This window comes from Microtus pennsylvanicus, chromosome 10, assembly GCF_037038515.1.
Source record: "Microtus pennsylvanicus isolate mMicPen1 chromosome 10, mMicPen1.hap1, whole genome shotgun sequence".
In the NCBI taxonomy this organism is placed as follows: Eukaryota; Metazoa; Chordata; class Mammalia; order Rodentia; family Cricetidae; genus Microtus; species Microtus pennsylvanicus.
The window spans coordinates 98,176,417-98,201,670 of NC_134588.1; the positions used below are offsets into that span (position 1 = coordinate 98,176,417).

Consider the following 25,254-nt stretch of genomic DNA (forward strand, 5'->3'; position numbering starts at 1 on the left):
TGCATCATGTAAGCGGGTGCTGCTGTTAATCGAACTTGGGTTCTCTGGAAGATTATCCTATCCGGTGTGCTTAATTGCTGAGCCATCTCTCAGAGAGAAAACCAACTAAAGCATTTTAAAGGGGGAGGGAAAAATAAAAAAATAAATTAAAAAAAAAACCAAACCAACAAGTAAACGCACTTTTTTTTTCCTCCTTAGAAAACCTAGTCCAAAGCAACTGTCTCTGACAAATTCACCAGCAGAAAGCCTGGATGACACTCCAGGGCACTGAGCCCCGTCACCGGCGTTCCTTATTGCTAATACGCTTCACCTCCGCCTCCACCTGGGCTTCCCAAACACGCGGGGCCCACGGGCTTCCAGGGCTCCAGCGAGCGCTCCGCGTGGGCGACCCGTCGGCTGCCGCATTTCTCAATCCCTGGAGAAGCGGGAATAACCGGCCCGCCCCGGTCCGGTCTCAGAGAGGACGCAACGCCTCGGGCGGCCAGAGCCGTGCGGGTCGCCGGGCCGCGGGCTACACGGACAACATGGGCCGCCGGCCGCTTCTGTCAGCCAGCGACGCCGACTTGCAGCCCGAGACCGACGAAGCCCCTCGGCAGCACCCGCCGGCAGCCCGGGAGAGCGCGCAGCCGCGGAGGCGCGAGGAGGCGTGGCCGTGGGCGTGGGCGTGGCCCGCGCGCGGGCCGAAGGGAGCCGAGCGCTCTCGGCGCGGCGACGGCGGCCAGGCCAGCGGCGGTTGCTGCGCCCGGTACTGGGGTCGCGGCCTGAGGCGCAGGCGCGGTGGACTCAGTCCGCCCCGGGCTGCGGCTCGCTGTGGACTCGTCATGGCGACGGAGCAGAGGCCTTACCGCCTGGTGGTGTTCGGCGCCTATGGCTTCACCGGCCAGTTCGTGACGGAGGAGGTGGCCCGGGAGCAGGTGGCCGCGGAGAAGAGCTCCCGCCTGCCCTGGGCCGTGGCTGGCCGCTCCAAGGAGAAGCTGCAGCAAGTGCTGGAGAAGGCGGCCCTGAAGCTGGGTAACGCGGCGGGCTGGGCAGTGCCGGGCCGGGCCGAGCGCAAGTCGCTGGGGGGCGTCTCCCCGTGTGTGACTGCAGCGAGCCCTGACCGAAGACGGGGCGCCTAGCTTGGCTCCTGCTTGGCCCGCCCCTGAGTGAAAGAAAGAAAAGAAAGGCTTTTCCCCCCCAGTTTGGGGAGCCCCGCTGTCGAAATAAGAACTTTGGTAGCGCCTTGGTCCATCTCTGGCGTTCTGTTGGGTTTGGAGGGTTCTTGGTGCTTAGGGTCGGAAAGAGAAATAATCTACTGATTTCTCAGAGGTCCATTGGCATTTGTGTTTGGGAACAAGAAAGAAAGCTTGAGTTGTACCAATCACATTATAGTGCGCCCGTTTATTTTGGTGATAAAGATTTATCAGCACCTCTGAACGTGCTGAGCATACACTGTGCTCCTGAGTTATCTCACTTAGCTACTCGGTTTTTTATTTGTTGTGTTTTGGGTTTTTAGTTTGTGTTTTTGCGTGTAGAAATCCTCTAGTCGTCCTTATACTAATTGTTTGAGGCAGTGTAGGCTGGCCTGGACCAGGTGATCCTCTTTCTTCATCTTCCCAAAAGCTGACCTTAGCACTGCCACACCCCCTGCAGGCATTTTATTCTTCATAAAAATGTGGACATTTCGCCTCGCTTTTTATGTTTTGGAAATTTACTTATTCCTTCGACTTCAGTTCAACATGTATTTATTGAGTAGTATTTTCCTTGCTAGGCCGACTCCTGAGTGATGTGATTCACACTTGGGAGTGAGCGCGGGCACACACACTACTTCTAGTTGGGGGAAGCACTTGACTTAGTGCCTTGGAGTTTGGCAACTAAATGTCCACCTGAGACAAGCCACACGTGTTCTGCATTCTTTCTACTTAATCTTGCAGTTCCACTAGAGCCTTGGCTAGAGTGAGAACACAGTCTTTTGTTCTCTGGTTAGACGTAGACTATTACAACTCTTAATGACATGGAACATTTTGGATGTTTATTGTTTTCTGGAAAGTATATCATTGCTAAAATATATTCTTCCTTTTATTTTTCTTCATCAGTGAGACTCTGTAGTAGTAGTGGTGGTGGTTCTCAACCTATGGGTTAAGACCCATTTGGGAGTTAAATGACCCTTTCATAGGGATCACCTGAGACCATAGGAAAACACAAGTACTTACATAACTTCATAACAGCAGCAAAATTACAGTGGTGAAGTAGCAATGAAAGTAATTTTATGGTTGGGGGTCATCACAACAAGAGGAACTGTATTAAAGGGTCACAGCATTGGGACGGAGAAGAACCACTGATCTATAGTTGTAACTTAGTTACCCTTCCCATCTACATGGCCAAAGTTAGGTGACTGGAGAGTAGGGGTTAATGGAGACTTGCATTGATTGATTCCAGTTATTTCCTTATACACTTGAATGATTTTATGTAGGCTGGACTACTTAAAAATGAATTCACAGGGCCGGAGAAATGTCTCAGCAGTTAAGAACATGTTCTGCTGTTGCTGAGGATCCATGTTCAGTTCCTAGCACCCAAGTTGAGTGACTCACAACCCCCTGTAACTCCAGCTTCAGGAAAGACCCAATACCTCTGGTCTCCTTGGGCTCCTGCACTGAAGTTCACATACATGCATACAGATACACACACATTAGAAAAATAATAGCCAGGTGGTGGTGGTATTGGTGGCACATGCTATTAATCTCAGCATTTGGGAAGTAGAGGCAAGTGTATTTCTGTGAGTTCAAGGCCAGCCTGATCTACAGAGCAAGTTTGAGGACAACCAGAACTGTTACACAGAAAAACTGTCTCAGAAAACAAAACAAAACAAAAATGATTTTTAAAAATGCTAAAAAGTGAATTGGCCTGAGTCCTCCTTAGTTCTCATGGTGTTGGCTCTTGATGGTCTCCTTCCACTTGCTATGATTAGATTGTATATAGTTGTGTAGTAGCTCGTTCTGTGATAGAAACACCCTGGTGAGGAAGACAGCAGTCACCCGCCCAGCACCTAAACTAGATCATAAAGTTGTCATGGTTGGAAGCTTTAGTATGTTAGTACATTTAGTAACTTAGCAGTCACTGAGATAGAAAGGTGGTCTAGGAGGTCTCATATTGACATGAACTTGCTTGAAATGACTTTTTTAACTTTAGGACGGCCAACACTGCCATCTGAAGTTGGAATAATTATCTGTGATATCAGTAATCCAGCCTCACTTGATGAAATGGCTACAAAGACAGCGCTTGTCCTCAACTGTGTAGGACCTGTAAGTAATCAGCCCTTCTTTGTGTCAGAACAAACAACCTTTTCATTTCTAGCAAAAACTGGTATTTTCTATTCCAGAGGAACATAAGGGCAGAAGACAGATGACTTGCTTGAAGGCCTTAATTGTGTAGGGGGCAGTCTTTTGATTGATGGGACCAAAGTCTTCCAAAATTGTGTCAGGCTTTTTGTGACACTATTTTTTGGAGAATATGCTGATGGGATCTCCCTACCCTACCCATCTCCTCTTTGTGTGTGTGTGTGTGTGTGTGTGTGTGTGTGTGTGTGTGTGTGTGTGTATATATATATATATAAAGTTTGACGAACTAGAAGGATGAGTTCGGTCTCTAAGACCTATACAGTGGAAGGAGAGAATTGATCCTGAAAGTTGTCCTCTGATTTGCACACTTTCATCATAGTATGTGCACATGCATGTGCATACACACACACACACGAAACAAATGTAATTTTAAATCTTCAAATTCTTGTATTATTATATAGCATGTTAAAAGACAGACTAGGTAGAAACAAAAAGCAGATTATTTATTTAATGTTTACTCTATATAAAGTGTATTATTCTGGCAACTAGGACATAATCATGAACAGAAAATTCTGTGTGGTATTTACAAATTTGTGGGGCAGATAGGAATATAATATAGAAGTAGGAAGTAGTAAGTCAGATGCATCAGAATAATCAGATATAGGAATTGGCACAATAGTTTTTCATATTCTACCCCCAACCCCATAGGGTTTCTCTGTGTAGCCCTGGTTGTCCTGGAACTCACTCTGTAGACCAGGCTGGCCTACAACTCAGAAATCCGCCTGCTTCTGCCTCCTGAGTGCTGGGTTTAAAGGCTTGCGCCACCAGCTCTCATAGTCTCCCAAGACATGTTTCTAAGGAATTGACATTTGAACAGAGGTCAAGATGAAGGGAGAGAGAAAACTGGATGATTATTTGAGAAGAGCCCTGTTCTGTGGAGTAGTTACAGAGGTCCCAGATGAGCCTGTGTTTGGAAAGACTGAAGAAAGTGAGAGAAGAAGGTGTGGGGTTTGGAGGCGGGGTGGGGGTGGGGGTGGGTGGGGGAGCAGGCAAAGAGAGAGACAGACGGGGGGGGGGGGGGAGAAACAGAGAGAGAGAAAAACAGAGAGAATATGTATGAGGATATGTGTCTGCTCAGGAGCCAGGTCGGACCCAGACCCAGCCAGGCTGAGGGAGAATGGAGAATGTTCGTGGATCCTCGGGAGCTAGGTCCTGTGCACTCTTAACAGGTGTGTTTAGGAATTGGATTTTTTTTTTTTAAGGCGAGCAAGTGTCATTTAAGATCTCATGTTTAAGTTTTTCAGTTTCTGAGATGAAAAGTAGCTAAGGGACCAACAGCAGGATGATCTAGGCCAGACAGACATGGAGGTAGTAGCGGAGGTGGTAAAAGGTGGTGGTGTATGCTTGTAATCCAGCACTTTGGAAACCGAAGTTGCCTCTTTCTCAAGCTAGCAAGACTTGTCTTTTTAGACAAAAAAAAGTGATTGAAGTGTATTTTAGTATTTTCAAAGGAAAACAGCTCTTGCCCTTATATTAGATATTGGGTATGAAAAAGGTCACTTCTAAACTGGGCAGTGGTGGCTCATGCCTTAAATTCCGGCACTCAGGAGGCAGAGGCAGGAGGATCTCTGTGAGTTGGTCTACTTAGAGTTCCAGTACAGCCAGGGCTAAACAGAGAGAGACCCTGTCTCTTAAAAGAAAGAAAGAAAAAGGTCATTCTAAACTTTTGACCTTTACAAGATGACTGTTGATAATATTTACTGATCTGAAGAAGCCGTCATAATTGGCAATATGTTGGAAAACCAAACATATAAAATGTTAATGTTGTTTATATTTTTCTCGTTAGCCAGCTTGGATTCTATCAAGTACATTTCTCTAATCACTGTAACACTCAGAACAATTCCTTTGTCCTTCTTTGTTCAGTACTACAGAAAACCCCAACCCCTGGGTAGTCTAACAGAATTCCTCACCTGAACACGAGCCCATCTGTGCCAATTCCTGCATTAAATCACACAGGTAGAAGCACTGTGTTACGTCCCGGACCTGAGAACGTCTGTTCCCCCTGGCTGTTCTCATCTACTCTGAAGCACCCGGTGGCTCACACCTCTTCCTTTTCACTGACTCCATCCCTCACTTTTACCTGATCACTTTCCAGCTCCTCTCTTTTCCCTCCTCTTCTCCAGCCCTTCCTTTTTACCTTTGAATGGATATTGCTGTGTAGCCCAGATTATCCTCAAATTCACAACCATCCAGCCACAGTTTCTCCTGACTGCTAGGGTTATAGGAAAGAGCTATTTTTGCCTATGAAACTAGAAACTGCCAGGACAGAAGTTTTTTGTTTTCATGCTACCAGATCTGCATATTGACTTGTCTACCCCCACATAGCACCCTGACATGTCACAAGGGAAAACTTTTATGCCTCCATCTGAAGGCTTTATGTTTACATGTTTTCTTATCTTTATTGGGTGGTATATTTTTCGTTTTTACCAGATTCTTTCTTTTTAAGATAATAGTGTTGTGGTGAGTGTGCATGCTCCCAGGCCAGAAGAGGCCTGATCCTGGTGGCAGGGGAGTCCACAGTGACAGCATCGTTCATCCAGTCATTTTCTCAGGGGTTCAGGTGGTTGTCAGACCCCTGTTGGATTTTCTCTCTCAGCACTTATGTGCTTATGTCAGTCTTCTTTTTAAAAAACCTCCCCTTGATTTCATAAACCCTTCTTGCTATCTGATTTTGCGAGCTCCTTGGAAGAGTTCCTGTTGCCTCCCTTGCTCCTACTCTAACCAGTTCTTCCAGGCCTTGCCCTGCCTCTTTCAAGTCTCTGCCAGATGCTCTCACCTCACTTTCATCTTGAACCCCTCTCTTCATTTGTTCTGGAATTTTCTTCCTTTACTTAAATTTTTTTCTTTGATTTTTAAGATATAATCTTATTTGATAACCCTCAGCTGTTCTGGAACTCATTATTAACTTTGGCTGTGTTCAGATTCATGGTAATCCACCTGCCTCAGCTTCCTGAGTGCTAAGATTACAGTTGTGAGCCATCACAACTGGCTCATTTTCCCCATTCTTCACTTGTTTTTTTAATTCTCTTCTTGTTTTTCTCCTACCCGTCAGGTTCATCTGTCTTCGGTGTTAGTCTTTGTATCTTGTCTCTCGAGTGCCTGAGGCTTCAGAGCTCAAGCAGACTCCTCTGTTAGAGCTGCGTAAGCAGCGTTAGGTAGCAGCAGGAGAAAAGAGCTCTAAATGGATGATGTATCATTGTGACCCCCTTGGTGTTGTGGAACTCTCCCATGCTACTAAGAATACCACTTGTATCCTCTGTTTGGTATTTTTTTTTTTTGGTTTTTCGAGACAGGGTTTCTCTGTGGTTTTGGAGCCTGTCCTGGAACTAGCTCTTGTAGACCAGGCTGGTCTCGAACTCTGTTTGGTATTTGACCACTTGACGTGACCCAGGTGTTAATCCACATTTCGATTATTAATAAATTATTAATACTTATAATTAATAAATAATTATAAACACAAACCAACTATTAATGACATTTTTCATATCCTAAATTCACATAAATGAATGTTCTTATATTTATTCTCACACTCAATGGATCATTTTATATACCCTGGCTTAGAACATGGAGTGTTGAGAACTGATTAGATTAAAGGTCTTTATTAGACTCAGGTGTCTATTTTAAAATAAAATCTCTATTTTATTTTTATTTATATGCATATGTATGTACACTGTGTGTGTAGGAGCTTGTGGAGGCCAGAAGAGGGTGTCGGATCCCCTGGAGCTGGAGCTGCAGGCAGTTGGAAGCTGCCTGATGTGGGTGCTGAGAACTGAACTTAGGTCCTCTGCAAGAGGAGCAAGTGCTCTAACACTGACTTCTCTAGTCCCAATAAAGAAAGCTTCTTAACAGCATTGTAAAATAGAGATAAGTTAGTGGGAACTTTCTCAATCACCCAATGGATAAGTGGCTACGTGGGATAAAACAGTGTAAGGAGGGCGTGTTGTGGCAATAGGAAAATGGGCCCTTTCTTTAAGGAACTATTGCTGTTTTTAAGTGGTTATTAGTGCTTTACATGTGGCTTGTTAGTATCTGTGGGTTTCACGTAGCTGAGACGTGTTGGGAGCTAGCCCAGCAGTGCAGAGGAGGAGCTGGTTCCAGGTGGAGAAGCAAACACCACTGTGTCTGTGTGTGACATTACACTGTCTTTAGAACTGCTGGAACATGCAAATTAAGGGGCTGTGGTGTGTCATGCTTAAGAACTTGTGACAAGATAAGTTTAGACTTTAAATGTAGACAATGGATAGCTGGTAAAGGATTCTGGGTAGATAAACTAATATAATTGGGGGAAAAGGAGAGGTTCTATCAGACTTTTATTTTAAAATAATAATTTGATATTTCTTTGTAAATTGGCTAGATGGGTTACTGTGAAGTGATTGGGGGTTTTGTGTAGAAAATTAGGAAAGTGGTAATATAATGGGGTCTTGACAGATTTTTAGGAGACAGATTTGACAAAATTTGCTGACTTACAGGGGAGGTGAGTTGAAAGAAAGCTTCCAGTTTCAAACCTGAGCGTTGTATGCAGAGTGATGCTGTTACTAAAGAAAAGATGGTGAATGTGAGTGCTGTGTGCCTGCACTGCTTCTCATCTGAGCAGCCCTTTGGAGAAAGTGCTGCTGTTTTGGAGCTTTCTGTGCATGTGCGTGCGTGTGCGTGCACGTGTGTCCTCTTAAAATCTTCCAGGAGACTTGAGTAATGTAGTACAGATGAAGCTCAAACTGTTGACTCACACCCCTGTTCCTTCCATATCTGGCCTCGTATTTCTTTCTAAACAAATCTCTTACTACTTCCGACTCAGCCAGCTTGTGCTTTTAGCTTTAATAGTTCTCTTTTCTTATATCTGTTCATATATAACTTTTGTTTTCTTTTTCCATATAAATCCTTGTTCTTTTGGATCTAACTCAAGTAAATTACTTCTTCTGTAAACTGTTCATTTTATCTTTAGTTGGAGATTCCTCTTTCTTTTTTTTAATAATTTATTTGTTTTATTCTGTGTGCATTGGTGTTTTGCCTGCATGTGTATTTGTTGTAAATGGAGACTTTTTCCATCTTGACCAGGCCCACTAGACTGGTTTTCCTCCTGCTCGCTGGTCCCCACAACCACTTATAAGATAACCACATAGAGGCTTAATGTTAATTGTAATTATTTGGCCAGTGGCTTAAGCTCTCACAATTAATTAGCCCATTTCTATTAATCTGTGTATTGCCACATGGCTGTGGCTTACAGGTAATGCCCTGGTATGTGTTACTCTTTCGGTGGCTACATGCCGTCTCCCTGACTCTGCTTTCTCTCTCTCTCTCTCTCTCTCTATCTTTTTTTAAAAAATATTTATTTATTTATTTATTTATTTATTTATTTATTTATTTATTTATTTATTTATTTATTTATTTATTATGAATACAATATTCTGTTTGTTTGTATGCTAGCAGACCAGAAGAGGGCATCAGGCCCCATTACAGATGGTTGTGAGCTACCATGTGGTTGCTGGGAATTGAACTCAGGACCTTTGGAAGAGCAGGCAATGCTCTTAACCTCTGAGCCATCTCTCCAGCCCCTCTCTCTCTCTCTCTATCTTTATTTGGATTTCCTGCCTGGCTCTATTCTGCGAAACGTATTTATTCATCAATCAATGAGAGAACACATATTCACAGAATACAGAAGAACCTCCTACATCAATCTTTCTGTGTGAGAGTCAGATCTTGGAGTTACAGACAGTTGTGAACTGCCATGTGAGTGCTGGAATTTCAGAGTCCAGGTCCTCTGAAAGCGCAGTCAGCACGCTCAGCCTCTGAGCCATCTCTCCAGCCTGTATGCCTCTAATTCCATTGTGCCTTTACATGTAGTGAGAGGCAGTACAGTACAGTTACCTTATTTTTCCAGTTTATCAGTATGTTACTATTCTGTCCTACCATGTGGGTCCCTAGCATTGAACTCAGGTTCTCAGGATTGACAGCAGGTGCTTTTACCTGACAAACTGTTTTATAAGCCCAGCATTTGATTTTTTGATCTTTTAATACTGTACTTCCAAGAGTAAAGTGACATTTAGCTTGTGAAATCTTGGTGTGTGTGTGTGTGTGTGTATGCCCCATGGTACAGTTATGGTCAGAGAACAACCTTCTGCCTTGTTTGAGACAGGGTTCCTTTTCTGTCACTGCATATATCAGGCTAGCTGGCCCATGAGCTTCCAGACGTCTTCCGGTTACCTCTCATTTCACCATCAGAGCAGTGAGGTTATACACATAATGTTATAGATTACAGGCTTGCAATACCATGTCAGTTTCTTTACAAGGGTTCTGTGGGTTTGAACTTAAGTCTTCATGCATGTTTGGCAGGTGCTTACAGCCTGGGCCTTTTCCCCAGCTGTAAAATGACCTTTGGTTCAGTTAAGCTTATGAAGTGAGAATAATTTATTGGTTTTCTTTATTTCCCCAGTATCGATTTTATGGAGAACCTGTAGTAAAAGCATGTATTGAAAATGGAACAAGTTGCATTGACATCTGTGGGGAGCCTCAGGTATGTAAATCAAAAAGGAGAAAACAAAACTAGCGATCCATAATTGTTCTGTGAAGTGCAGGCATATTCAGTATTATTTTGTAGGCATTTGGAAGCTGATAGCGACATTTCTCGGTTTTAGAGCTGGTGTTGTGTGCCTAGATCAAGGAAGAGCACTGATGAGATCTTAGCTTCATTGCTCATCTTATCGTATTTCTTTTGTGTGTGGATGTGCTGGTTTTTATAGTTACTGGATGCTGTAAGCTGAATTATTAATAGAGTATGTTATAATGCTCAGACTGTGTCTCTTAGTAACTTTTTTTGTTGTGATTTCCCTTTTTTAAACTAGGTACATTCCAACGTTACAAAAAAATAGATATGAAGTTCCCTCACCTGGGCTGGGGAGGTAGCTTAGTTGGTAGAATGTTTGATTTGCATGCACAAGACCCTGGGTTCCATTCACTGTAGTGCTTAAACTGGATGTAGAGGCAGGAGGATCAGATGTTCAAGGATATCCTATTCAAGCCCAAGATGGACTACAAAGTACCCTGAGTCAAAATAACAAAAAACAAAGGAAGCAGGAGGATCCCTGTGAGTCAAGGCCAGTCTGGTCTACATAGCAAGTTCCAGGCCAGCCAGGGCTACACAGTGAAACCCTATTTCAAAAAAAAAAAAAAGTGGGGGGGAATCTTCTCAACTTAAAAGTTTTATATGAGGGCTGATGTAGGTTAGGTGATCAACTCAGTGGTAGGCCATGTACTTAGTCTGTGTGAGGTTCTGAGTTCAATCCCCAGCAAATATGTGTGTGTGTGTTGCAATGTATATATTATATAATTAAATTTAGATGGTCTCATATTTAATGCTTGCCATTTGCCAAACACTGCTAAGCATCTTATATAACTCTGAAATCGTATCTGCACTTTCTTCTTCCCTATTTTGTGGATGAAGACATTGAAGCTTAGAAGGTTAAGTAATTTGATCTTTGCTATATACCTAGTAAATAGAAGTAGGATTTGGTCTGTCGTACTGTGGGAGTCCTGTGTTAACAGGACTAACCTTCCCTTTCCACCTTCAGAATGTAATTCATATGATCTACTGACCATCATCAGCATGCTGAATAATGTATGCTTAAAGATTATCAACTGCTGTTATAGATGGGAAGTACTAGGAAAGTTTGAATTACCAAAATTGGATCAGAGCAGAAAGGACACGTGGCTTAAACAAAAACCAATTCTGTGTTGTTTAAAATAATCCAGAGTGTAGAAAATGGTGACAGCCTTGTAAGTTATTTTATCATCTACCAAAGGAGTCATGTCAGAGCTAACATGTCTGTACTTTGTCCGCCCCGCCCCCCATTCCCTTTGTCCCAGTCTCACTTCTGGTTGTTTATTCACTTGGTGCAAAACAAGTCCAGAATCAGGGATTACCCTGGCACTCAGAGCTGCTTCTCAGTCCGCTTTCCTAGCTGTGAAGCATTTATAAAGTGTGTGCAGGGGGTATAGCATTCTTGGGGCCCCAGAGGCATTGAGAAAAGACCAGAACAAACAGACAGAAACACACATAACCTCCCTAAGCCCCAATAAAGGTCCAGACTGTACTTTTAAAGATCCTGGGCTTTTAAAGATTATTTTACTTTAAGTGTATGGGTATTTTTCCTGCTTGCAGGTCTATGTACTATTTGTGTGCCGTGCCTGATAGTTTTGGAGGCCAGGAAAGGGCACCCAGTACTCTGGAACTGGAGTTATAGATGTGAGTTGCCATGTGGTGCTAAGAATTGAATCTGGCTCCTCTGGGAGAGCAGCCAATATTCTTAACTGCTGAGCCCTCTCTCTAGCCCTGGAGAACTATTATATAATGAGGGAAATATAAAAATATAAACACAAATAACCCAGTTTAGAACTAACCATGAGAAGATACAGAAAGGTTTGAGAATTTAGCTCAGTGCTGAGTTCAGCCCCTAGTACAAAAAAAAAAAAGGAAGGAAGAAGAAAAGAAAAAGAGTAAAAGATAAGAAGCAAGAATCCCAGATAGGCAGCTGCCTTGCCCTCAGGAAGAGTGCATACCTCTACAGCACAGAAGCCTGACACACAGGCCTCAGCCAGGTGTCTAACGTTGACACGAACACAAGGAAGCTCAGCTAACAAGATGGCTCAGTGAGTGAAGGTGCTGGACACAAAGAGACTTGCATTTGATCTCTGGATCTCATGTCAGGGTGGATGGAAAGAACTGACTCCACACACACAGTGACACATGTGCTTCCTACCTCATGCACATAGACACATGACTGAACTTAGAAACTGTAAGTTAATACGTTATGTTGATAGAGGATGTATTTGTCTTCCTAAACTAGTTTAATCTTAAGAAAAACAGTAGATAATTCTAGTAGATGGATAATCTACAAAATTGCTGATCTGTATTCCTCAAAACAATCAAGGTTGTCAAAATAAATGAAAATACAAAAAACTTTCTGCCAAAAAGAGTCCAGGAAAACTTAGCATCTACAAGTGATGTGGTATTCAGGATGGGATCTTGGGACAGAAAATGGACATTGGGTAAAATCTACAGGAACAAATTAGGAATGAACTTTAAACCAGGCTTGTAATCCCAGCTACTCAGTAAATTGAGGCAGGAATATCAAAAATTCAAGACCTGCCTCAGAGTGAGCTCAGGACCAGCCTGGGTAACTTAATGAGACCCTCTGCCAAAATGAACAGTGCAGAAGGATAGGGAGGCTCCAGTGATAGAGACCTGCCTGAGTGGGATCCCTAGTACCGCCATTAACAAAGGGGTTGGGAGGGACTGGAGAGATGGCTTGGTGGTTAAGAGGACTTCTTCCAGAGGACCTGGGTTTGATTCTCAGTATCCACACGGTGGCTAACAACTATAGCTCCAGTTCCTGGGGATCTTATGCCCTCTTCTGACGTCCATGGCCACCAAGCACATATGTGGTACATAAACATACATGCAGGCAAAACACCCACACATGCAAAATGAAAGTAATTTTTTTTTAAAATAAAAGGGTTTAGTTTCCAGTGTATCAGTTTTGGTTCATTATTTCTAACAAATGCCAGTATAAAAAGTGTTAATGGGAGAAACTGGGTTTCAGTAACATGGAGCTCTCTAATCTTTTTTTTCCCCTATAAATCTAAGTCTGTTCTAAAATTTGGTTTGGCTGAAGCTGTATCCAGTGATAGAGCCCTTGCCTAACATAGCAAGCCCTGTGTTCAATCCTAGCACACAACAAAACAAAGCCCACACAGTTTGGACAGGGTCTGAACAGGTGTTCCTCTGCCTCTGTCGCCCCTCCACATGTATAGATAACGTCTCCTGCCCCATCACCTCTCCCCATGTATAGATAACATCTTCTGCCCTCTCTAGCACCCTGCCGCATGTATAGATAACGTCTGGAAAGCTCATTTGGGTAATACAGTTTGAGCAAGTTTTTTGATTTAAAAAAATTATGACAGGTATTACTTCATAGTCAAAACACATCCTAAGATAATCAGCTTTTTTAGTTAGACAAGCACATTCCCTGTGCTTTTCTGTCCCACTGTGGCTTGGGGTTAGTATTTGCAGAATATGTGAAAACTATCGGACAGTTAGTATCATGCTGCAGATCATATGTTGTTATTTTCAGTTTAATGGCTTTGTCTTGAAGAGAAATCATTTAATATTGGTCTAGGTGTTTCTATAAACTCTGATTCACATTTTTGTCCTGGATTTTTTAGTTTCTGGAACTAATGCATGCGAAGTATCATGAGAAAGCTGCAGAGAAAGGGGTTTATATCATTGGAAGCAGTGGCTTTGACTCCATTCCAGCAGATCTAGGAGTGTTATACACCAGAAACCAAATGAACGGTAATTACTGGTTAATAAGGGTACTTAAATCTCACAGCAGTAGAACTTCTTGTTTGTAGCCGTGATGAACTAGGCCAACGCTCTCTTTACCCTGAGCTACATCATCCCTAGCCCAGTTACATGTGTTTTTATCTTAACAGCTTTAAGTATGTTTTTTTGTCTTTGTTTTTTGTGGTGCTGGGAATTGAACTTAGGGCCTCACACATGTTAGGCAAGGGCTCTACCACTGAGCCATATTCCCAGCCCATGTTTTAAGTATTTTAGAAGCCACCACAAGGAGGATTTAGTGTTTTTCTGAATATTTGCAGCAAATTTCAGTTACTTCTGAAAGGTCCTGGAAAGCAGTGGTGTTTAAGGCAGAATCATTGCCCCTGAGGTCTGTGATGAGTCTTCCAGGGTGAGCAGGTTGAGCTGTTGTCTATCTGGAGAAGAGTCTTAGCGTTGTTAATTTAAATGCCACAGGAGAGTTTGTCAATACTACCAGTTAGAGTCATGCTAAAGTCTTCTTTCCGGGAGTTCTCCTGGCCTTAACTGCTTTGATTTGTGGATAATAACATAATAAAATTGTTGTCTGTGCAGATTTTCTCATTTTTTTCAGCTGTAAGCTTAATAAAAATATCCCCACCTGAATTGACAGTTTATTTCTTGTCCTGGTTGAGCAATGGAGGTTTGATTTGATCTCTTACTCCTCTAGGTACTTTGACTGCTGTGGAAAGCTTCCTGACTATCCACACAGGACCGGAGGTCAGTGTCCTGTTTGGCTCTCTTTTCAAGCTAATAAGAAAAATATTTTGCAAATGATACATGGCTCTCAAAAAAGATTTAGACTTAATTTTATATATGTTTGTCCTTTTTAGTGTGAAAGTTGCTTTTCATTTTAGAAAGTTAAGATAGTGAATTACTCTGATATAATAGCGTGAATTATTGTGGTCCATCTGCTGAGACATCCATCTGTAATAAAAATCAGTTCAGAGGACCGTCACATTAGTGCCAGTCAGCATGAATAATCGGGAAAGAACAAACTTGTGTTGGGGTAAATGGTGATATAACCAAGCCAATGGGTATTCTCACTGCCTAGTCAGCCATGAAAATGCACGTGAGGGTTATTAATTGCACAAATGGAGGTGAAATGTAATAACTCTAAGTTACTTGATCTTACCTTTCAGTAATTACCCATAAGACATGTTTAACTCGTAGAATGTTTTCTTAGGGGTTATGTATTCATGATGGTACCTGGAAGTCAGCAGTCTATGGTTTTGGAGATAAGGGTACTTTAAGAAAACTACGGAGTGCATCCTGTCTGAAACCTGTCCCAATTGTTGGTTCGAAGTTGAAAAGAAGGTATATTAATTTAAAATCTATTCCTTACTATTTTTAGTCTATGTGTTGCATTACCATTGGCTGGCTATTGATGGTTTTTGTTTGGGTGGTTTTTTGTTTCATTTTGTTTTTTGAGACAGGGTTTCTCTGTGTAACAGTCCTGGCTGTCCTGGAAGTCACTTTGCAGACCAGGCTGGCTTCAAACTCACAGAGATCCGCCTGCCTCTGCCTCCTGAGTGCTGGGATTAAAGCCATGTGCCTCCACCATCTGGCTGGCTCTTAATGTTTTACTAGGAAAAGCTGGGAGATGCTTTTGATAAGTTCCTAATTATTTTCAAAATTAAAATGTAACTAGCATGTTATACTAAATTTAAGTACTTAATATTACTTTACACACAATACTTTTTCTGAATTTTATGGCACATAATTGTCACCATCAAAATTAAATTTCAGTTCAGATTTATGTTATAAAACTACATCTTAGGTGGTTGGTGGTGGCACATGCCTTTAATCTCAGCACTCAGGAGACAAAAGCAGACAGGTCTCTGAGTTTGAGGCCATCCTGGTCTACAGTATGAGTTCCAGGACAGCAAGGACTACACAGAGAAAGTCTGTCTCTAACCAGCCTCCCCCAAAGTGATCATTTAACATAATCAGTGTGAGTAACCCTTGTATGTGAGAACTTTAGCAGAGGAGATGTGAGAGTTGTGATGGTTAAGTGAGAAGCTGATGGGATCAAACACTGCATGTATGTGTCCATAGTATGAAGAATAACAAAGTATCATTGTTACTTCTATAGGTGTATGCATGGAGAACAAAGAAAACTACTAGAAACAATTGAACTAAAGGCACATTCCTTGCCTCATTGTTATTAATCACCTCAAGAAAGGTTTCTGATTTTTTTAATCTGGAAATATATTAGCTGAAGTTGTGATCACTGTAGTAATTGGAGGAAATGCAGCATTTTTGTGATTCTGTCATGCAGGTGGCCAGTTTCCTATTGTAGAGAGCTGAACTCATATTCCATTCCTTTTTTGGGATCTGATATGTCTGTTGTGAAAAGGACTCAGCGTTATTTACATGAAAGTTTAGAAGAATCCCCAGTAAGTAAACATGGCCTATTTATTAATAAGAAGTAATCTATGTTTGTCTTAGTTCCTCAATACGTTTAATATCTTAAAATTTTGATGTCCATGTTTATAAATAAAAGAGTTTGTAAATAATGTGTATAAGGTTAGATCATGGCCGTGGTACTAGCCTTGTGTATGATTCAAATCTGGCCTGCTGCAGAGTCAACAAAAACCACCCAGCTCTTTCTGCTTCGTGTTTCAGCTGCTAGAAGTTTTTTCTGTAGTAAGTTTTGGAGATGTCTTGGCCCCCACCCTTGGGTCTCCTTTCCCCTACTAGAATACCAGCACACTCCTTTTGGTGAAGTATTTTATTGTTCATACTGAGATGTCAAGGGAAAACTATCTCAGGTTAAAAAATGTAGAGTGAACTAGATATAGTGGCTTATGCCTGTAATTTCAGCATTCAGGAAGCTCAGGCAGGAGAATTTATATGAGTTCAAGGCCAGCGTGGGCTATATAGTAAATCCAGGGTTTGTCTGGACTACATAGTGAGTTTAAGACTAGTAACCTGGGTTAAAGAATGAGACCCTACCGCAAAAAAAGAGAAGAGGAGGGGAGGGGAAAGGAAGGGGAGGGGAAGGGGAGAGGAGAGGAGAGGAGGGGAGGGAAGGGAGGGGAAGGGAAGGAAGAAATGTATTGTCTCTTAGGGAGAGCAATGATGTATTTATTAGAAGACTCAGATAAATTGTAGATTATATGAACTTTGGTGTTCAAGTAGAGCAAGATAATTGCCATTTGTAACAATTCCTTTAAAACATAGGTCCTAGTGTCATGTTCTGAACAAACTTTGGAAACATAATGCAGACATTAAATGGACAGTACTTTGTTCACTGTTTGTAACTAAAGAGAAGGGTAGCGCAGACACTGTTCTTTGTACTAGATTAATACTTGACTTTGTATTGTGCACCTAGGTTCAGTATGCTGCTTACGTAACCGTGGGAGGCATCACCTCTGTTTTTAAGCTGATGTTTGCAGGACTTTTCTTTTTATTCTTTGTGAAGTTTAGCATTGGAAGACACCTTCTCGTAAAAGTAAGTAAGCTTTTTATGAAATAAGAGCTTTAGAAATATTCCCATGAAGTTTTGAAAATATGACTAAGTTTGTTTTTTTGTTTTTTCTTTTAGTTCCCATGGCTCTTTTCGTTTGGTTATTTTTCAAAACAAGGTCCAACACAAAAACAGGTAATAGTTGTTTTTTATGTCTAGGTCTCTAAACTTTCCATCCTTGTATTGGGGGTGGGGACGTCTGAGATAAGTGCTCCTCTAGGCTCCCTCGTTGTTTTTCTGCTCGCTGTGCTCTAGTCCCTAAAGGTTGGAGCTTCCCGGGAACCATGGTGCTCGTTCCCAGCAGAGCTCTGAGCAGGCACACGTCTACCTGTAGCAGTTCCACATCCTGTGGACACTTGAAGTTCAGTGTGCCGAAATCTCGAGTTCTTTCTCCTGACACATCTTCTATAATTCATCTTGTTTGATGACACTACCCATTTCTCCAACCTTAAACAGGTGTCATTATAGATTTTCCTCTAAATGTATCTCACGTGCCTTGGTTCAGACCTAGTTTCCTTTTAAAAAAAAAAATCTAATTATAAAATATATAAAACAAATTTTTTTCATTTCTAATTATTGAGTGGTATTAAGTACATTTGTATTTTTGTGCAACCTCCACACCCTCCACCCACTTTTTTTTTGTCTTGTAAAACTGTACCATACTCTTTAAATAGCCACTCACATTTCCTAGTTCCTCCAGCTCCCCAGGAACTGCCATTTTATTTGCTATTACTAGATATTTCATATTAATGGGATCATAAAGTACTTGTCCTTTTGTGTCTGGCCTACTTCTCTTAGCTATAGTCCTCAAGGTTCATCCAGGGTATAACATGTTAGAATTTCTTCTCCTTTTAAGAGTGAATGGTTAATTTACTGTATGTAATGCCACTTTTTATTTATCTATGGATGGATATGAATGATCTTCCAACTTTTACCTGTTGTGAGTGTGCTGCTGTGAGCATGGATGAACTCATGTCTATGTAAATTGTGCTCATCAACTTAGAAAGATTATTATTTTTATGTAGTGTTTATATCTGTGTAAACATATGCTATATATATATGTGTGTGTGTGCCCCTGAATTAGAGTACAGACGGTTGTTGTCTAACAGGAATGCTGAGAATGAACTTGGATCCTCTGCAAGAGCAGCGAGAGCTCCTAACTCTGAGCTGTCTCTCCAGCCCCCTTAGCAACTGTGCTTGCTTTTTTTTCCCTCTTACAGCAGCCAAATAATGGGTATGCATTGGTATCATGGTTTTGGTTTGCATTTCCCTGATGATTGCTGTGATTGAACATTTTGTGTATCTTCTTTGGAGAAATGTCTATTCCTCTTTGTCCATTGTTAGTTTAGATAGAAGATCTTACTTATTTTCTAAATAAGCATCTTTTATCAGTTGATGATCTGCAAATATCTTCCATTTTGTGTTTTTTTTTTTAACTTGCTGTTTTAGGCCCATATCTTTGGACTAAACTTTTCATAACAGTCTTGTGTTTGTTTCTAATCCATGTTCCCACTGCTGTCCAAAAGATATAACACATAGAAAAATTTGGCCTTGTTAATTGCCTTGTTTAAAACACTTCTGACTCACCGCTTCTGGCTGTTTTGCAGAGATTCTGAATTTGAATCACGTCTGAGTCTTCTTTTTTCTAGTAGAATTAACCTAGACCACACTAGGTAGATCTGGAGAGGGGCCTCAAAATACAGAAAGCAGTTTTCAATTTCCAGAGAAAATCCTGAGCTGATGACAAGATTCCTACCGAGCATTGAGGTTTTCAGAAGCCTCCCAGTGATGCCAGATCACTGCTGTGGAGGCAGAAAGCTCCTGGTCAGGTCTGGGCTACTTGTGTTTGCACTGCTAGAGCATTGCTGGAATGAATTCCTTCCCAAGCTTTGAGTCCACCCTTGGCCCCTCATGATCTGGTTCTGGATGGTTTCATTTTGTATCCACCTTTGATTACTTAGAGCAGCAACTCAGAAAACATGTTAAAAATAGTTCTGAGGGGGCTGGAGAGATGGCTCAGAGGTTAAGAGCACTGACTGTTCTTCCAGAGGTCCTGAGTTCAATTCCCAACATCCACATGGTGGCTCACAACCATCTGTAATGAGATCTGGTGCCGTCTTCTGGAATGCGGGCATACAGGGAGGCATAGTGTTGTATATATAATAAATAAATCTTTCTAAAAAAAATAGTTCTGAGGCTGAATGTGTGTCTAGCTTGAAGGACTATGGTGTGATCATATAGTGTGTGTGCCACACACGGCAGGGGAGGGGTCAAGTGTGACCTGTGTGTCCTGACTTTGTACCTTTCGAGTAATATTTGCCAGATGCACCATCCTACTGTGTCCCTTCTTGCTTTTAATTAATGCATTCTTTTTTCTGGAATTTCCTCTTTGTAATACATTTGTGTTTTTTGTGTCTGTTGTGGGTACTATGTGCCACAGCATGCATGGGAGGTTAGAGAGCAATGTGCTGGAGTTGCAGCCACCCAGCACAAGTGCCAGGCAGAGCAGCAAGTGCTGTCAGCACTGAGCCATCTCTCTAGCCCCCATCTTCCTGTTACCCATTCCTGTCACCTCCCCTTCACTCACATCACACCAGTCATAAGAATTTATAGTTCAGAGAAGGCATTTTTGCCCCATGTTATAAGATGATACATACGGCAGAGAATATATTGATGTGTTTATCTGTTAAAAATACTTTGTAAAAAAAATACCTTGTGCATGCACCAGGCACGGTGGCGCACGCCTTTAGCCCCAGCACTTGGGAGGCAGAGGCGGGCAGATCTCTGCAAGTTCAAGGACAGCCAGGAGTGTTATACAGAAAAGCTGTTTTGAAAAACAAAACAAAAAATACTTTGTGTGGTCCCAGGCAAGCCCATGGGTGTGGAGAGCTTCTCTGACTCTCCTCCACTGCACCATTTTGCTTTTCATAACATGAGGCAAACAGTTGCTGTGGTGCCATCAAATGTGTGAACAAGAAGGCTGGCAGAGTCACCAGGTCTGCCCAGAAAGCTCAGAAGGCTAAGTGCATATTATCCCTAACCTGCCACCGCAGGGTTAATCAATGCTGCAAGAGTGGTCACAGTTGGCCATTGATGTTTAATAGTAAAAACCTGATGATACAGTGCATCACAAAGCCTTCAGAAGGAAAGGAAAATATTTTGTGGGCCAGTGTGTGTGTGTGTTTGAGAGAGAGAGAGAGCGAGCGAGCTTAGCATTATTAGTGTTCAAATGTTCAAAATCAGTACTTTTTAATAGAAATAACTAAAAATCTGTCACAGGATTAGTGAGGAAACAATGCTTCACGTGAAGGACAGAGGGTTTACTGTGTTCTAGAGGAAACCTGTCACTAAGCACAGCCTCTGCTTTTTCTTTCCCAGATGGATAGCTCATCATTTACAATGACATTCTTCGGGCAAGGATACAGCCACGGTTTTAGTACTGATAAGAACAAACCAAATATCAGAATCTGTACCCAAGTGAAAGGACCAGGTACTGTGCATACAGCAGAGGGATGGTTCAGGGTTTTACACGGTCTTAGACTTCAAAGTGGTATGTTTTAGAACTACATTTGCGTGGATTAAGTATTTTGAAATTATTCTGTCTATAGATGGGTTGACATTGTTATTGGCCAATTTTATTAACACATCTAACCTTTTTCATGATAATTTAATAATTCAAGTTTGGGAATCGCAAATTTTAATTATTAATACGAAAGTTAGCTGATATACTTATCTGCTTTCCTGCTTCAGTGTCTTACTTTAGTGTAATTGTTTGAGTCAAATCTGTGGCCCAAGGTTTCCAATTCTGTGAAGTATATAGCTTTATACACATTTTATAAAGGAGCATAATAACCTGTGAAGGGTTGTTAAGTGTCCATTCCCACAAGACTGAAGAACTTTCTAGAGCACTGTGCAGACAAGCCCTCACATGAGCCACAGGAGACGTGTACATCACCAGTCTCATCAAGGCAGGTGACAGGTTTCTGCATCACTTTTGATTTACAGCTTGGCATTTAAAGGTGATTAGACGGTGTTGGCAGGAGTGTAGGTGCTCGTGTCTCACTTCATTATAGACTAAGTTACTGGATGCAGTCAGTATTTTTTGTTTTCATTTTATGGACAGTGATATTTTCTCTGCATGTATGTCAATGTGAGGGTATTGGGTCCCCTGGAACTGGAAACAGGTAGTTGTGAGCTGCATGTGGATGCTGGGAACTGAACCTGGGTCCTTTGGAAGAGCAGCCAGTGCTCTTACCTGCCGAGCAGTCTCTCCAGCCCCCGTGGTTTTTTGTTAAGTGTGGAAGGAGGGATCAGTTTAGAGGACTAACAGAGATGAAAGGCCTCAGCAGTGTGGGTGGCGAGCCCTGGCTGAGGGTGACAGGCTTAACTGCTGCTTGGCTTTAGCTTGGTGAGACCAGGTGACGTGACGCATGGTTATTGCTCTTGTCTGTGAAGTGGAGATGGAACGGTGTTGCTCACATACAACTGTAGTGCAAACTGAGTTTAGTTCCTAAGCACTTAGTACAGGCAGTTCCTAATGGTAAGTACAGGTGGGGCCTGAAACCTGTAAATCCACAATTGGAATTCTCCAAAATCAGACCATTTTGAACACCAATAGTGACACAAGTGGCAGATTCTGCTTAATGTCAAATTTCAGGTGTGCTCAAAATATTTTATAAGATTATCTTCAAGGCCAGGCATATTGGTACATCCCTTTAATCTCAGCATTTAGGAAGAAAAGGCTTGCAGGTCTGAGTTCCAGGCTGGCACTGGCCAGCCTACATAAGACAAAACAGGCTAATAATTTTAGTGTATGTGTCTGTACATATTCCAATATATACACAAAACCTAAAGCACAGAAGTCCCAAGCAGTTTGAATAAAGGATATTCCACATGAACTACATAAATGTTAATCATTGTTAAGAGGCCAGAATATTTATTGGTAAAAATCTGTGCCAGACATGAGAAGCATGAGGTACACTATTGATTGAGGTGATGCTCACTTCATGAACTTTTCTTTTCTGCAGAGGCTGGATACGTTGCTACTCCCATAGCCATGGTTCAGGCTGCCATGACTCTTCTGAATGATGCCTCTGACCTACCTAAAGGGTAAGTTTTGCTTTCTTCTAGTGAGAAAGTGTGTTTTCAACCATGTGACAATTTAGCTACTTTTGAGTTGATTTTTAGTCTTGGGTCTACGCGCACAAGTTTTTGTGTTCCTTTGGACCAAAGAAATATTAAAGCGATGCCAAAGACAGTTCCTTATCTGCCTTTGGTGGATTTACTGTGAAGGTGAACAAGAGCCATGTAAGCTGGCTAGCAGTGTTATCTGCGGCTCCTCATCAGTGCTGAGTGTACATACACCTTGGCGGCAGGGGAGCCTGGCTGAGCGGGGAATGTGCTGAGCATTTAGTTGGTGCCCTTGGGACTAAGCCAACCTCAGGGCACAGAATCCCATGACTGAAAAGCAAATCAGGCATAACTTATAACTCAAACAGTATTAAGTAATACAGATAGATTTGGAGTGTTATAAAATGTAATTAAAATTTTCTAGTACTCATCATTTGGTATTTTTGCAAATTGGTCATTATGTTAAAGTTGATGAAAAAAGTTTAAGTACTGTTGAATAATAGTTGGTCAGCTGAATGAATCCCATTCATGTTTTTTAGTCCTCTTGAGTGTGAAACCTCAGGTGTGCGATGCTCAGAGAGCTCCTTGAGCACACCTATAGTATGGAAGTGTCTCATGAGAAACTGAGCCGTGCTGCTGACTAATTTCTTTGCAGTAACCGCCATGTGCCCATTTGGCTGGTTTTAGGGATGGAGCCAGAAGTGGCTAACAGGGAAGAACTGGTTTTCAGGAGTTATGCAGTTAGTTGATAGTCGTCTTACAGAGGAGAGAGGGCTGGGGAGGAGCCACAGGCATTGTGTTCTCTTGTTACTGTTTTACAGGGGCGGTGTCTTTACACCTGGAGCCGCTTTCTCCAGAACAAAGTTGATTGACAGACTCAACCAACATGGCATTGAATTTAGTGTCATTAGCAGCTCCGAAGTCTAAACATTTGAAGATTAACAGAATCATAAAATGCACGAACAACTTCTGTATTTGCTATTGTGTGAAATTCTTCTATAAACCTATCTGACTGTATGTGGAAGACTGTCAAGTCTAAATATCTATGCATTAAAAGCAGGAAACTATACTAGCTTATCCCAAACTTCCTAGCTCAGCTGTTTTTATGGTTTTATTGCTTGTAAGAGAAAACTAATATTCTCCTTCCCTGCTTAGCGGCAGGTCAGACAGGGAAGGGTCCCTGTTTGTGTGCTGACAGCATCCTTAGTGATGGGGCTCCACTGGTGGGAGGCTGCGCGCTGCGGTAACTTCTGCCTCCCTTGCCATGGTGGGAATCTCACCCCCCTGGGAGCTCCTGCATGGTCTGTGAGTATTAACTAAGTAAAACTGTACTTTTTCTATTTTAATCTACTTTCTCATCCATCTACATGGACTGATTTGGATTGTTTACCCAAGTTGGATAATAAAGGGTTGTTAGTTGAATGATGAGCTTTTTGGTTTGGATTCTATGCTTACTTTTGTACATCGGTACTACTTAAAGTGGCCTGACCTACTTTTTGTCCCTGATTTCATAACTGATTAGTCTTAAATGACTTTTGACTTTATTGATCTTGACAGCCTCAGCAGAATTTTTTTCAAATTGCATTTCAGACATAGTTGGCACTGAAACGCTAAGAAAAAGAGCATTTCCTCTCGTAATAACCACATGAGATACATGTGCTCAAAGATTGGGGGTGATGGCTGGGTGGTGGTGATGCACACCTTTAATTCCAGAACTCAGGAGGCAGAGGTAGGCAGAGCTCTTGAGTTTGAGGCCAGCCTGGTCTACAGAGCAAGTTCCAGGACAACCAGGGCTGCATAGTAAGACCCTGTCTCAAGGGGATAAAAGAGGCATTTAAATACATGCACACATTATAGAATAAGCAAAGAAAAGTAATAGCATCCATCACCTCAGATTATTTACCATTTCTTTGTGATGAGAACACAAAACCCCCTTTAGTTAAACACTGTTGATTATGGTCAGTTAGTCTGGGACAGAACACACAGACCCACGGCTTATAACTTGTGCCATTGACGAAGGAGGACTCCTTTCCCCATTCAACACCATCCTCAGGCTCCTGGCGGACACCATCCCATTGTCCGTTCTACAGTTATTTTTTGTAGATATGAAATTATATAATGGCTTTCTTTATGTAGTTTATTCACTTAACACAATGTCCTCTAAGCTTAGCTGTGTTGTCACAAATTAGAATTTCCCACTTTTAAAGAAAACTTACTTGTTCTTTAACAATTTCATACAAGTATATAATACATTCTGGTTTCTCTCACCCACCTCTTCATCGCCCTTCAACCCTGTCAGCCCTTCCAGTCCCTTCCCCTCACTCACGCTTTCCGTTATGTTCTGTGACCATGGCCTTCTGGGCACCCAGGGTTTTGGATTGGAGCCCAGGGGCTTCTCAGTGAGTCCACAGCTGAAGACAGTGACTGGCCCGAGTCTGTCCGCAGTCATTTCAGCAGGGAGCACCTCCCCGATCTGTGACTGATGGCTGCCAGGCCCAGTGCCGGCGGCCAGAGCTCTGGGACCAGGGTTGCAGTGGCTGTCATGCCCAGGATAGTACCCACTGTCATTGTTCCTCTCTTCCAGCCCCCTCTTCCACTGTGTTCCTGAGCTTTAGAGGGGAGTGGTATAAATTATGTCTAGGGATGAGCATTTCATTGTCACTTAGCGTCAGCTCTTTGGCCAGCCATGATTCTCTGCATTCACAGCCACTCACTGCTAAGAGAAGCTTCTCTGTCTGGGATTGTCATTTGTGTAAAGGTATAAATAGGAATATTTACAAGGCAGTTTAGTACCATATCAATTTAGTTAAACAATCTTCTTTTTCTTAAGGTGGAGTAGCATCTGTGTGCACACATACACACATGCCATATTTAAAATTCTGGCTGTGCATTGGTGGGCACCT

At 42.1% G+C, this 25,254-nt stretch overlaps 1 protein-coding gene across 1 annotated transcript; it reads left to right on the forward strand.

The window, feature by feature from the left end:
• Positions 1–691: 691 nt before the first annotated feature.
• Sccpdh (saccharopine dehydrogenase (putative)) lies at positions 692–23,779 on the forward strand. The gene is made up of 12 exons (XM_075989289.1): positions 692–1,011; positions 3,169–3,281; positions 9,808–9,888; positions 13,596–13,725; positions 14,420–14,469; positions 14,936–15,066; positions 16,031–16,148; positions 17,087–17,206; positions 17,300–17,356; positions 20,600–20,711; positions 22,249–22,330; positions 23,173–23,779. The coding sequence occupies exons 1-12, from the start codon at positions 822–824 to the stop codon at positions 23,276–23,278; spliced, it is 1,290 nt and encodes a 429-aa protein (XP_075845404.1). The 5' UTR covers positions 692–821; the 3' UTR covers positions 23,279–23,779.
• Positions 23,780–25,254: the final 1,475 nt, after the last annotated feature.

Coding starts and splice junctions, on each gene's coding strand:
- Sccpdh (XM_075989289.1), top strand. CDS start 822: ATGGCGACGGAGCAGAGGCCTTACCGCCTGGTGGTGTTCGGCGCCTAT. Junction 14,470..14,935: donor CTATCCACACAGGACCGGAG/GTCAGTGTCCTG, acceptor ATGTTTTCTTAG/GGGTTATGTATTCATGATGG. Junction 16,149..17,086: donor AAAGTTTAGAAGAATCCCCA/GTAAGTAAACAT, acceptor TTGTGCACCTAG/GTTCAGTATGCTGCTTACGT.